General features: G+C 40.9%; 1 protein-coding gene across 1 annotated transcript in view; it reads left to right on the top strand.

Annotated features, from left to right (window-relative positions):
- POLG (DNA polymerase gamma, catalytic subunit) overlaps window positions 1–12,851 on the top strand; it is a 1,518,109-nt gene that overhangs the window by 736,864 nt on the left and 768,394 nt on the right. Inside the window, exon 13 of the mRNA XM_044078211.1 lies at window positions 4,436–4,558. Coding sequence (XP_043934146.1) covers window positions 4,436–4,558 — 123 coding nt within the window. The remainder of the gene's footprint in view (window positions 1–4,435; window positions 4,559–12,851) is intronic.

Raw genomic sequence — 12,851 nt, 5'->3', positions numbered from 1 at the left:
TGAAACAACTGTAGTTTCAAACATTATACATCACTTATAAACCATCCAGTCATTGTCAGTTAAGCATTACATGGCTCACTGAAATCCTGCCTCTTAAACCTTGTTCTTGCTCTGCATATATTGTTCCCACAATTTCCATTTTTTCCTATGTAGCTTGTTCCTTCCCTTCTCTAAAGATCCCAATTCCAGTTGTTTTATCTCTCTTACTATATTCACTACTTCTAGTAAAGTTGGTCTAGACTTTGATTTCCATTTTCTAGTAATTTCTTTTTTTTTTGGCAGCCACCATAATTAGGCATGGCAAGGCTTTACTATGTCTAGGCAATTCTGATTATGTAGCATAACTCATAAAAAACATCTCCCCTGTCAGTCCAATCTGCTAAACTAGCATCTCGGACAGAGCAGTCTGCAGGGAATCCTAAAGTCTGCCAACTCATTACACTACCAAAGAAATATGTTCCCAGCTACCTCTCACTTGCATGTCACACCTCCAACATTTGCTATCCACCTGAGGAAAATTTCTTTGGAGTCTACTTGTGGTATAAAAATACCTATGTAAACACTTCCAGGCAAAGATCCTAAATCTTTTAGACTTTGTTGCATATTTGGGAGATGTACATAATGTCCCCCCATTGTCTCTTTGTGAATTGCTTATCCAGTCTCTCTTCCCAATCAATTATAAGCTCCTCTGATTGATTCCTATAATTGATATGCAATATTTTATATGATTTACTAATTATTCCTTTTTTAACGGCAGCCTCTGTCCTAGATTCTACTAAAAACTCTTATCAGTGCTGGTCTTTCATTTAGGCGCCCCCTATTTCTTTCTCTTTGTCTGTCCTCTGATATCAATCCTTGATAGGAAGGGCAGTCTCTAACCTGCAGTCCAGATAAATTCTTGGCCTTTTCCCATTCTGTTACCTTTCCCTTTCTAGTTATTTGCTGCAAATACCTTGGTTCCTTTGCCAGTTTTCTCCAATAAATTCCAGCCCCTTCTTGCCTATTATCTGTATCCCTGACCACAGTCATCGATATCAGCAACATTTTTTTCTCCATTCTCTTGCTGGTTTGGTTCTTAGAATACTCTCTGCTATTTTATGAATGTAATATTCTGTATGATTTTAGTTGTTCTCCTTAAGAATCTGCATCCAGAATCCCAGTCAATCCTTATTTTTTGAGCTTCCTCCCTGTGTCAGCATAATTTCTTTCCACTTTGAATTATAGTTTTCTGCTTGTGCTATGCATAAGAGCCTTAACTCTGTTGCTCTAAAATACCCCCTCAAATTAGGTAATCCTAGCCCACCTTGTTCTATTGGTAGAATCAGCTTATCCCACTTGACCCTTGCTGTCTTCCTTTCCCAGATAAAATCCTTCAACTCTTTTTTAATTGCTATCCACAACTTCTCCTGTGGTTGATAAAAGTATGCCTGACCTGTGTATAAGACTAAAGGGACTAAAAAGATTTTAATCGATTGTATCTTAGTATCCATATCCATATAACAAAACATCCAGTTTCTCAGTTTTTGTATTATCTTCTGTTTAGTTTCTTCCCACATATCCTTAGCTGCCACCACAGTCATTTTTAATCCATACTCCTAAATACTTCATTTTATCATGTTCCCATCAGTATGGATATTGTTGGACCAGTTCGTGTGTGAGTACATAATTTACTGCTTTTGCCTTTATTTTAGCTTCATTAATTTTGTATCCCGAGAAGATTTGAAACAACCTTAAAATGTTCCACAACACTGTAATGTCCCTTTCAAGTTTTGTCATGTATAAAATAATATCATCTGCAAATAGAGCCAGCTTTTCTTGACTGGAATGCCAGTTATATCCTTGAATTTCTGAGTCTTTTATTTTCTTTGCCAGTGGTTCTAAATATAATGCAAACAACAAAGGGGAAAGGGGCAACCCTGCCTGGTTCCTCTACTCGAGCTGAAGTTATTGGAGAGGACTCCACCCACTTTAATATCTGCCTCCGATCCCTCATGTATTCTTCTTATCAACCTTATAATTGTATCAGGGAAAGCAAATGCTTCCATTGCCCTGCTCATGAAGTCCCAGTCTACTCTGTCAAATGCTTTCTCTGCATGGACTCATTATAAAAGTGGTACTTTCTTACATTCTGCTTCCCTCTAGATCATCCATTTTCTGTTAGTATCGTCAAATGTTTGCCCCCCTCCACAAAACCACACTGATCCATATCTATTAATTTTGCTTTCACCTTTTGCCATTATTTTAGCCATTATAGACATAAATACTTTATACTTATGTTTTAGTATTGAAATGGGCATGTATGAAGCTGTATCTGATGGATCTTTACCCTGTTTAGGTATTACCGTTCCTACCGCCTTCTTCGAGGATGCTAGTAATTCTCCTCCTTTTAAATACTGTTAAACAAAACCTTCCAGATCCTTATCAGTTTTTCCTTCCAAACTTCCACAGGAATACCATCTATTCCTTGGGGACTTTCCTGTAGATTGGTTATACATAGCCATTTTATCTCATCCCTTTCTATCCTAACTGTTAGTAATTGAGCCTCATCTACCTCTAGCTTTGGCATATTTAATTTTTCCATAAACATTTCCATTTGTACCTTTTCTTGAGTTCCATATTTCTCTGCTTTATACAAATTTTCATAAAATTTCCGAAATATTTCTAATACTTCTACAGGGTCTCTTGTTATCTTCCTTGCTATAGGCTCCCAAAGCTTGGTGACAGCCCTTTCCACTTTCTGTTGCCTGAGTTGTTGTGCTAAATGTTTTTGTGCTCTAGAATTATCAAAAAGCAGTTGCTTAACAGCAGTCTTTATAAACTTGTGCATATTATAAAGGTAATCCCTTATTTTCTGTTTAGCATTCTGCAGTTGCTCCTTTTCTTGTTCTGAGAAAATCCCCGTTTTGCAGTACTTTAATATTTGTCAATCCCTCTAAATAATTGTCTGTTTAACCATATCTCCCTTTCTTTTATTTCCAACCTAGTTTTACACTCCACTTGAATTTTATCCTACTCCTTAGCTATGTTTTCAGAAGATAATTCTATCTTCTGTAGTAGCTCCTGAATTAATTCCACAACCCCATTCCTTAAATTTCTTTCTTTTCAACCGATAGGTGGGAAAGCACCAGTGTCTCATTTTTAATTCATTACCTTGCGTTTTTATTTTAGTTATTATTGGTGCATGATCTGAAATAGTTATTGGGTGCTTTTCAAGACCTTCAGTTAAATGTACATGTTCCTGTGAGATATAAAATCTATCTAGCCTAGCCCAGTTTTTGTATCTTGGTGAGTAATATGTAAATTCACTTTATACTCCTAGTACTGAATTCACATCTTCCATGCCAAACATTTTCATACATTTCTTCAAAAATCTACCCTCCCTTGTTATATTTTCCCTTCTAGGCCCCCCAGACACATCTTCACTGTTGCAAACCAAATTCCACTCTCCACCTATAAGTAATATTCCTCCTGAAAGCTGAATATTTCTCCCAGAATTTTCGTAAGCCCCATTGTAGCAGTTTTAGGGGGATGCAAATGCATTCCAGTGTAATCCTCATCCCTAGCCAGTAGCCCCTTAGTGCTATGCATCTTCCCTTATTATCTTTTTTTTCCTCTTCTATCGCTATTGGAGTTCCTCTTGCAGTTAATTCTGTCTTCCTGAGCAGTCTCATATTCAGCCAGCCTTTTCTTCATTCCAAACTCTGTTTTTTTGCAGCTTTATCATCTCATCTGAATATCTGTTTAAAGCATCTTCCTTTTGTTCCAGCCTTTTGTTGTTTGTGTCAATATACTCGATCAGTGTTTTGTTTATTTTAACTAGGTCTGTATGCAGTTGTCTTATATTATCCTGTAGGTTATTAGAAGTCATGTCTGAAGGTTGCATTACGTTTTGCTGAACAGCTGCAGAACTCTTCCTAGTCATTGTTTCTTCATCACTTTTTGTAGCTGATTGTTTCCAGGTCTTCTGCATTTCTTCATTCCTAGCATCCAAGCAGTGTACTTACTACCCAGTTACTGAAATTCACCCATAAACAGAAGTCTACTGGCCTTCTCTGCTGACAAGCTGTTACTCAGTGTGCAGCCATCTTGGAACTCTCCAGCTCCTTTTTCTTATTCTATCTTTATTAACTTCTTTAAGATGTTGTCCCTTTATGTCTAGGAGCAGCAAACTCTATCTCAGATATGTTAGGTTGGCGGAGCATTATAGGTAAAGGGAGGAGATTGAGAGTTTTGGATGCCAGGATCTGGTAGAAGCAGCTGAGTCAGATCAGAAACCCATCAGTTGAGGAAGAATGAAAATGGACAATACAGATAGAACTTTATGGTGAGTATATAACTTTTTTTTCTGGGTAGAGTTGTCTTGAAGCAGATACTATTAGGACAGTTCTGTAAATAAGGAGAATGATTTAAGTGACTTCTGTACTGAATGTCTCAGCAGGAAGAATATATTGGCTTAGAAGAACAGAACTGTGAGAGTAAACCATCATATCACCATGGCAATGGTCCGTACAATGACGTTAATGTTCCTGGTTGCTGGTTCTTTAGGCTGCCACACAAGGTGAGTTTGTAAATAGCTATGTTCTGACTGTTTTGTTTTAGAATATTGTAAGTCTAAAAGTACAGTTGTGTAAAATCTTACTATAACAGTAGATGTCCTTTTCCTCACTGTTGCAGTATCTCTTAGAGAAAGGATTTCCCGCCCCGGGCAACCTGTCACTTGGCCAGTATGGATAATCTTGGATGTTTTAGCATATTGGCAAGATAGAAGGGATTTAATGCCCGTGCTTGAAAGATTTGTATGTATGTATGTAATCTTGAAAACGATCTTGTGTGTGGTGTATGTCATATTTATGCCCCTAATACAGAATGTAGGGCATAAAAGGGACATATGGATGCAACTACTCAGAACTGAATTGCCCCAGAAGAGAACAATCATTATAGGACAAAGGAGTCCACATCCAGAAGGAAGAAATGCAGAATAAACAAGAGGGGGTTGGAGAGAAGAGCGAATACTGCAACAGTGAAGAGAAGGACATCTACTGTTATGGTACAATTTTACACAACTGTACTATGTCCTTCTACATCACTGTTACAATATTCCTTACAGAAGGAAGAGTAAAAAAAATCTCAAGAAACAGAATGGGAAGTGGAAGGCTGAGAAGAGCCCTCAACAAACTCGCACAAAATGGTTTCAGCAAAACCTGGTCTGGCTGTAGAAACCATAAGCCAAGTTATAATGCTTAGTAAAGGTATGCACTGAAGACCAAGTACAGCTTCAAGGATGGAATTGGTGTCCAACACCTTGAAGAAAGGACCGAAAAAGGCAACAGCCCTAGTAGAATGAGTTCTAACAGAAGCAGACATGGCATGAAAACAATAACAAAAATAAATGGCCTTAGATATCTAGGAGGAAATTGTTTGCTTAGAAACAGCCAATTCCAAAGACCTGGGATGAAAGGAAACAAAAAGCTGATCAGACTTATGAATAGTCCTTGTTTTATCCAAATAGTACCTGAGCTGTCTCTGCAAATCCAAGGTATGCAGGACCCTCTCGGTAGCAGACTGAGAAGAAGGGAAAAAAGAAGTGAGTTGTACCGATTGATTTAAGGACAACTCATTTACCACCTTTGGCTTAAAAGAAGGATTGGTACGAAGGTACACCCTGTCCCTGTGAAAAAACAAAAAAGGAGGAATGGCCATAGGAATGGCCATATGGGCCTAGAGCTCAGAAACCCTCCAAGCAGAAGTAAGAGCCAGTGACAAAACAGTCTTCCAGTTACAATGTTGCAAAGAAGCAGAAGCAACAGTCTCAAAACAAGCCTGAGTTAATTTCAACAAAACAAAATTACGGTCCTGAGGAGGAGGAGGAATAGGTTTCCTTGGAGGGCGAATATGCAGGATGCATTTAAGAAATTGTTTGAACTCAAAACGAGACATCAAAGGAGGAGTCAAGGGCAGACAAGTAGAAATGGCTGAGAAATGGGCCTTCACAGAAGAATAGACCAAGCCAGGCTGGAGCATCTCACACAAATAAGAGAGGACCAGAGGGACCCCCACTGAAAAAGGGTCCTAGTTACGAGTATGGCACCTGACCAAAAATCTTTTCCATTTGGATATATAAGATTTTCTGGTTGAGGGTTTCCTTGCCTCCTGTAAAACCCTGAGAACATCCTCAGAAAAGAGGTGCCTGAAAGGGATCAAAACCCTGTCACCCACAATGTCAGTTGCAGAGTGGTTAAGTGGGCATGGATGAAAGACCCCTTGTCCTGTGTGAGGAGATCCAACTGGTGAGGTAACTTGTGATGACTGCCCCTGGCCAGGTGCATTGAGGGGGAACCAGTGCTGTTTCGGCCAAAAGGTAGTCACTAGCATGATTTTTGGCGAATCCAGCTGAGTCTTCTGCACGACTCTTGGAAGAAGATGAAAAGCATAAATAAACCTTCCCTTCCACAGAAAGGATAGAGCTTCCATTTTCCAGACCAGATGGCATAGCACTCTGGAACAGAAGAGAGAAAGCTGCCTGTTCAGAGGGGATGCAAAAAGATCTATCTGAGGACTACCCCACCAATGGACAATGTCCAGAAATACATCTCTGTGAAGCATCCATTTGTGAGCCTGTGTTTTGAACCTGCTCAGTGAGTCTGCCACAAGATTGTTCTCTGAAGGAATGTTTGCTGCTTGAAGAGTTAACTGATAACTGAGAGTCACTTCCTAAGCCTAAAGTGCCATCCTGCAAAGGAGGTAAGATTATGTGCCCCCTGGTTGCTGACATACCACATCACTGTAGTGTGGGAGAACATGGGGTGAAAAGCCTGAAGGGACAGAATCAGAACCCTCATCTTGTTGATATTGATGTGGTCTGACTTTTGATGAGGAGGCCAAAGACCCTGAACTTTCAAGTGACCAAGAGATGCCCTCCATCCCATGTCCAAGGCATCTGTGAACAGCTTTTGAAAAGGAAGTGGAGGCTGAAAAGTCTGGCCTGGGTTTAGAGTGGATTGTCGAATCCACCACTGAAATTCCTTCTTGAGGCAGGGAAGGACAGGAACACTGAAAGTCAGAGGGTGACGATGCTGCAGCCAAGCTGACTTGAGATGCATTTAAAGCTTCTGCATATGCAGTTTGGCAAGAGGAAGCATCAGAATAGAAGAGTCCATGAATCCCAGAGCCAAAAGAAACTCCATGACTAACTTGGCAGTCGGGGGAAGAAGAGACTGAAAGAAGGCTGTCAGTGATAACACCTTTGGAGGCAGAAGAGAGACCAGCATTGGCACCATCTGAATCTTGCAACCCAGATGCACATGATCCTGAAAGGGAGTCAGGACAGATTTCTGGAGGTTGACCGTAAACCCCAGACTCAGAAGAAGAGATGGGGAACTGCAGATCCTGCAACAGTCGACCAGGAGAAGGTGCCTGAAGCAACTGGTCATCTAGATAAGGAAAAATCTGAATGCCTTGGAGCCTGCAGAAGGCAGTCACAGGAGCTAGGCATTTTGTGAATACCTTGGGGCAGCAGAGAGGCCAAAGGGGAAAGCAGAGAATTGAAAATGAGAGAAAGATACAGAGGAATGTAAAAACTTCCTGTAGAGAGGGTGAATAGGGATAGGAAGATAAGCATCTTTTAGGTTCAAGGACACCAGAAAAACCTGGGGTAATAAAAGAGGAAACAGATTTGAAGAGTAACCATACAAAAAGACAGGATCTCGAGAAAGGTGTTGAGCCAGGAGAGATCCAAAATGGGTCTCCAAGTGCTCTCCTTTCGAGGAATGAGGAATATCCTGGAATAAAAACCTGTCCCACTTGGGAAGGGGAGATAGGTCGAATGGTCCCTTGGTCCAACAGGGGCACTAGAACCTCTGGGAAAAGAGGAAGTTGCTATAGAGGAGGTTGAGGAATCCCAGAAAAAGGAGGGGCAGATTTCCATACCATGAAGTAACCCTGATAGATGATAGAAAGAACCCAAGAGTCTGAAGTGACGAGACACCAATTTGGAAGACAAAGGAAGAGCCAAAGGGACAAAGAAATACGGTCTAAAGGAAGGGGGGGGGGGGCTTCTGGGCTACAAAATTCTGGGAAGCCTGTCTCCTACCCTTCCTGCCTTTAGATTACTGGTGGGGTTGCCTGCAAATAAAAGCAGATCTAGAAGGATAATTCCTCTGGAACTTATGGATAGGAGAGACAAAAATATGTTTAAGGTCTTACAAGGCTTTGCCTTTCTCTTGAAGAGACTTAAACAGGTCAGCAGCAGCAGCAGTCCCAAAAAGATGAGTATTATCCAAAGGTGCATCCAACAACTTGTCCTTAATGTCCTCAGGAAGAGACTGGAGATGAAGTCAAGAATAACGCCTCATGATGGGCCCAAAAGCCGTGGCTCTAGTAGAGGCATCAGCAGCATCATAGCTACACTTATTAGAGTGGCGAGCCACTTAAGAAGCAGAACCTAAAAAAGATAAGGCAGAGGATTTGCCATCAGAATCAGGGTGGGCAGAGATAACCTGACAAGCCTGAGCAACCAAGGGGGGAGATTACCTGGTCATGTGGGTCTGGTAATTAATAGCCATAAAGGCCAACGTAGAAGCAGTGTAAACTTTCCTGCCAATCCTTTCCATTGCCCTGCTATCTTATCAGAAGGCAAAAGTTTAAGAGAGCAAAAATTTAGGTTTGTCAAAAGAAACTGACAACAAACAAGGATCAGCAGAAGGATATTTAAATAAAAATAGACAATCCTCAATAACCTTATAGAACCTGTCATGTTTCTTAGGAGCCAAAAGGTGAGAATCAGGAGACTTGGAAGCAGCTATGAAAGTATCTAACATGGCAGCCAGCACAGGAGGAACTACCGATGGTTTAGGAGTATCCACCTGAAGCAGTTCATAATATCTTCTATGAATATCCAGCACTTTAAGAATCATCATCCTAGCAAGTGTGTCTCCAAAGGACAGTTCCTTGGAAGGATACTCAGGGTTGATAGATTCCTGTTCATCAGGACCATAAGCCAAAGGCATCTGTAAAGAATAGGACAAAGACCACCAACCAGACATGAACTCCTCATCCAAGTAATGTGGTTCCCTAAACCCTTTAGAAAGGGTAGAGGCCCATGGAGGAGCAGGTACTGAAACGCCTTGTGGAGGCTTTAGGGCCATTAAGGTAGAGAACAAGCCCTAAGCAAACTCCTGCCAATTCCCTTTGAGTATCCATAGGAAAGGCTAAAAGATGCTTCATTTTTTGTCTTTTCTTTGATGGGACATCAGCCCTAACAAATACTAGAGGTTCTGACTCTTGGAGAGATTCAAGAAGAGAACTCAGAACTTCCACCCTGACCAATATCTTCGGAATCCCTCTAGAACCCTCTGAGATAATCAACCACAGTTCCCCCTCAACATACGGACCAGACTCCTGCAAAGCCTCAGAGGACATGCGAAAAGGTGGATTCATGCTGGCCTCCGGCAGAGTCACTGCAGAGGAATCTGATGTAAATACCAAATGACCTAGAGAGCTATTACCTGCTTCTAGAGGCACGTCCGGTGGAGGCTGGACAGCTAAAGAATTTGACTGAGGCATGTTGGCCATGGAACCCTGAGTTAGCTGTCTAAGCCTTGGTTTTCAAGATAAATGGCCAGGAAAAACAAACACTTTCTAATTGTCTTAGGCACAAATGCTTTACAGATACTACAAGAGGTATGGTCGTGGGAAGCGCCCATACAAAAAAGGCACTGCTCGTAACTATCCTTTTGTGGAATCTGCTTCCCACATTGACATTTTCCCCTCTTAAATGGCATGAACTAGTAAGTGATAAAAAATACAAGACAAAATAGTCAACTTTTAAAAATAAAAATAAAAGAAAAAAATAACCACAACAGAACACTTATCCAGTGTTACTAAAATTCAGAACAGCAACAAAATGTTCACACCAACTGGCAACAATGGCATTCAAACTGGCGGCAAAAGACGTTTGGGTAGTTGCATCCATACATCACTTCTATGCCCTAGTTTCCATACAAGGATCATAAATATGACATATGGAGCAAACAAGATCTTTTTCAAGCTTATCTATACTGGCTGAGCAATGGGCTGCCTGGGGCAGGACATTCCTTCTTTAAGGAATACTGCAAGAGTGATATAGAAGGACATCATATTTTAGATCTGATTATGATTATCAGTGAATAACTGCTAATGAATTTTAGCACAAAATTGTGAATGCCTTTTGCTTAGCATTAATCCCAAATTCAGATGCTGGAGTTTCATATTTCAGTACTGAACCAATTTCTGTTCTTTTGAACACATCAGTGGACACTGCTATGTGGATGACATAAATGTCATGTTAATAAACAATCTATATTAAATATTATCATAATGAAAGTGTTAATGTCCAGTTTGGTAGAACAAGGAACAATTAAAGCAAATAGGTACCAAAATATAATCATTCCCTGATTAGAATCAAACCCTGTACTTTTTGCATCTCTTATGTAAAGGGCATAACCATTATGCCAAGTCTACCCCTATTGAGTTTGTTGTACATATGATGAACCAGTAGTGCAAGTACGTCTTTAGAGATATATAAAGCCTTTAGATAGAGAGAGGAATGGAGAAAAAGTATTTTGGTACCGATTTTTAAGAATAAGGGTGATGTGCAGAGCTGTAGTAACTGCAGAGGGATTAAACTGATCAGTCACAGCATGAAGTTATGGGAAAGAGTAATGGAAGCTAGGTTAAGAAGGGAGGTGATGATTAGTGATCAGCAGTATGGTTTCATGCCAGGAAAGAGCACTACAGATGCGATGTTTGCTCTGAGAGTGTTGATGGAGAAGTACAGAGGAGGTCAGAAGGAGTTGCATTGTGTCTTTGTGGATTTAGAGAAAGCATATGACAGGGTGCCTAGAGAGGAGTTGTGATATTGTATAAGGAAGTTGGGAGTTGCAGAGAAGTATGTAAGAGTGGTACAGGATATGTACGAGGGTAGTGTGACAGCGGTGAAGTCTGTGGTGGGAGTGATTGATGCATTTAAGGTGGAGGTGGGATTACATCAAGGATTAGCTCTGAGCCCTTTCTTATTTGCAATGGTGATGGACAAGTTGACAGACGAGATCAGACAGGAGTCCCTGTGGACTATGATGTTTGCAGATGACATTGTGATCTGTAGTGAGAGTAGGGAACTGGTGGAGGAGACCCTGGAGAGATGGAGATATGCTCTAGAGAGAAGAGGAATGAAGGTCAGCAGGACTAAGACAGAATATATGTGTGTGAATGAGAGGGAGGATAGAGGAATGGTGAGGATGCAGGGAGTAGAGGTGGCGAAGGTGAATGAGTTTAAGTACTTGGGATCAACAGTTCAGAGTATTGGTGAGTGTGGAAGAGAGGTGAAGAAGAGAGTACAGGCAGGATGGAGAGGGTGGAGAAGCGTGTCAGGAGTGATTTGTGACAGACGAGTACCAGTAAGAGTGAAAGGGAAGGTCTACAAGAGTGTAGTGAGACCAGCTATGTTATATGGGTTGGAGACAGTGGCATTGACAAAAAGGCAGGAGTCAGAGCTTGACGTGGCAGAGTTGAAGATGTTAAGATTTGCACTGGGTGTGACGAGGATGGACAGGATTAGGAATAAGTATATTAGAGGGTCAGCCCAGGTTGGAAGGTTTGGAGACAAAGCCAGAGAGACAAGATTACATTGGTTTGGACATGTGCTGAGGAGGTATGCAGAGTATATTGGGAAAAAGATGCTAAGGATGAAGCTGCCAGGTAACAGGAAAAGAGGAAGGCCTAAGATAAGGTTTATGGATGTGGTGAGAGAGGACATGCAGGTGGTTGGTGTGACAGAGCAAGATGCAGAGGACAGGAGGAAATGGAAACAGTTGATCTGCTGTGGCGACCCCTAATGGGAGCAGCCGAAAGAAGAAGATAGAGAAGTTTTATTATAACCAAGACTGTAGTCCTTCCACACCCTCTCCCCACATATTGTATGTAGACACCTGCATTTTTCAGCATACTTAATGTTTCACATAGAGATTTGTGTTACGCCAATAATTTATTATTTTTACCTCTTGCGGTAGGTTGTAAAGACATTGCAGTGTACATTGAGCATGTGAAAGAATGTCTTATTCAATTACATATACCTTAAGCTAATGAAATTTATAGCTTATTGAAACATTTGAAAAGTCCACGTTTAGGCACACCTGTGCATCTGTAACACTCAAAGTATACAGTTTTTTTTCTCAAAGGCTGCAACTGAAAATGTAGCGTAATATTACATATTCTTGACAAGTGTAAAAGTTGGCACAGGGGACTAAGGCTCTGAACTAGTTAACATGCTATTTTATGTGGTACGGGGTTTGATTCCCTCAGCCTTTTATTGCCTGTTATGTACCCTTGAGCAAGCCACTTAACCAGACAGTGCTTTGGGGTGGTTGGGAATTTTGGCTAGGCTCCTTAATGGTCTCCTGGACTGCATGCCTAGTAACTATGTAAGCTTTGCCTTATGTCTTCTTCTGCATGATGGTGTGACATGATGTCTGATAGCATCTAAGGTGAAATATAAGAAAAGGTTCTGCCAACATTTCTTCCCTTCCATCAAATGCTATAATCTTGAGTCCAGTTATGAGATGGATACAGGCATCTGAATGAATCATGATGGCCTCTACCATTCATTGTCCTAAGGGGCAGGCTGATGGCTTTCTGAAACACCAAGAAGGTTAGGCCTGCATCAGAAGAGTGAATGTCCCTGTAAGTTAGGAGAGGGTATGATGGCACACCACCAAAAAGGCTTTTGAAGTAAGCACAGAAAAAAATGAAAGTACAGAAGTACAATATGAGTATTGTTCCAAACTTAAAATTACTTTTAAACTGAGTTTTTGTTTTAC

The sequence above is a fragment of the Protopterus annectens genome, chromosome 7.part0 (genome assembly GCF_019279795.1).
Source record: "Protopterus annectens isolate FY-2018-M chromosome 7.part0, PAN1.0, whole genome shotgun sequence".
NCBI classification, from domain to species: Eukaryota; Metazoa; Chordata; order Ceratodontiformes; family Protopteridae; genus Protopterus; species Protopterus annectens.
Note: the sequence above shows the minus strand (reverse complement) of the source record. Positions and strands in the feature narration are given on the sequence as shown.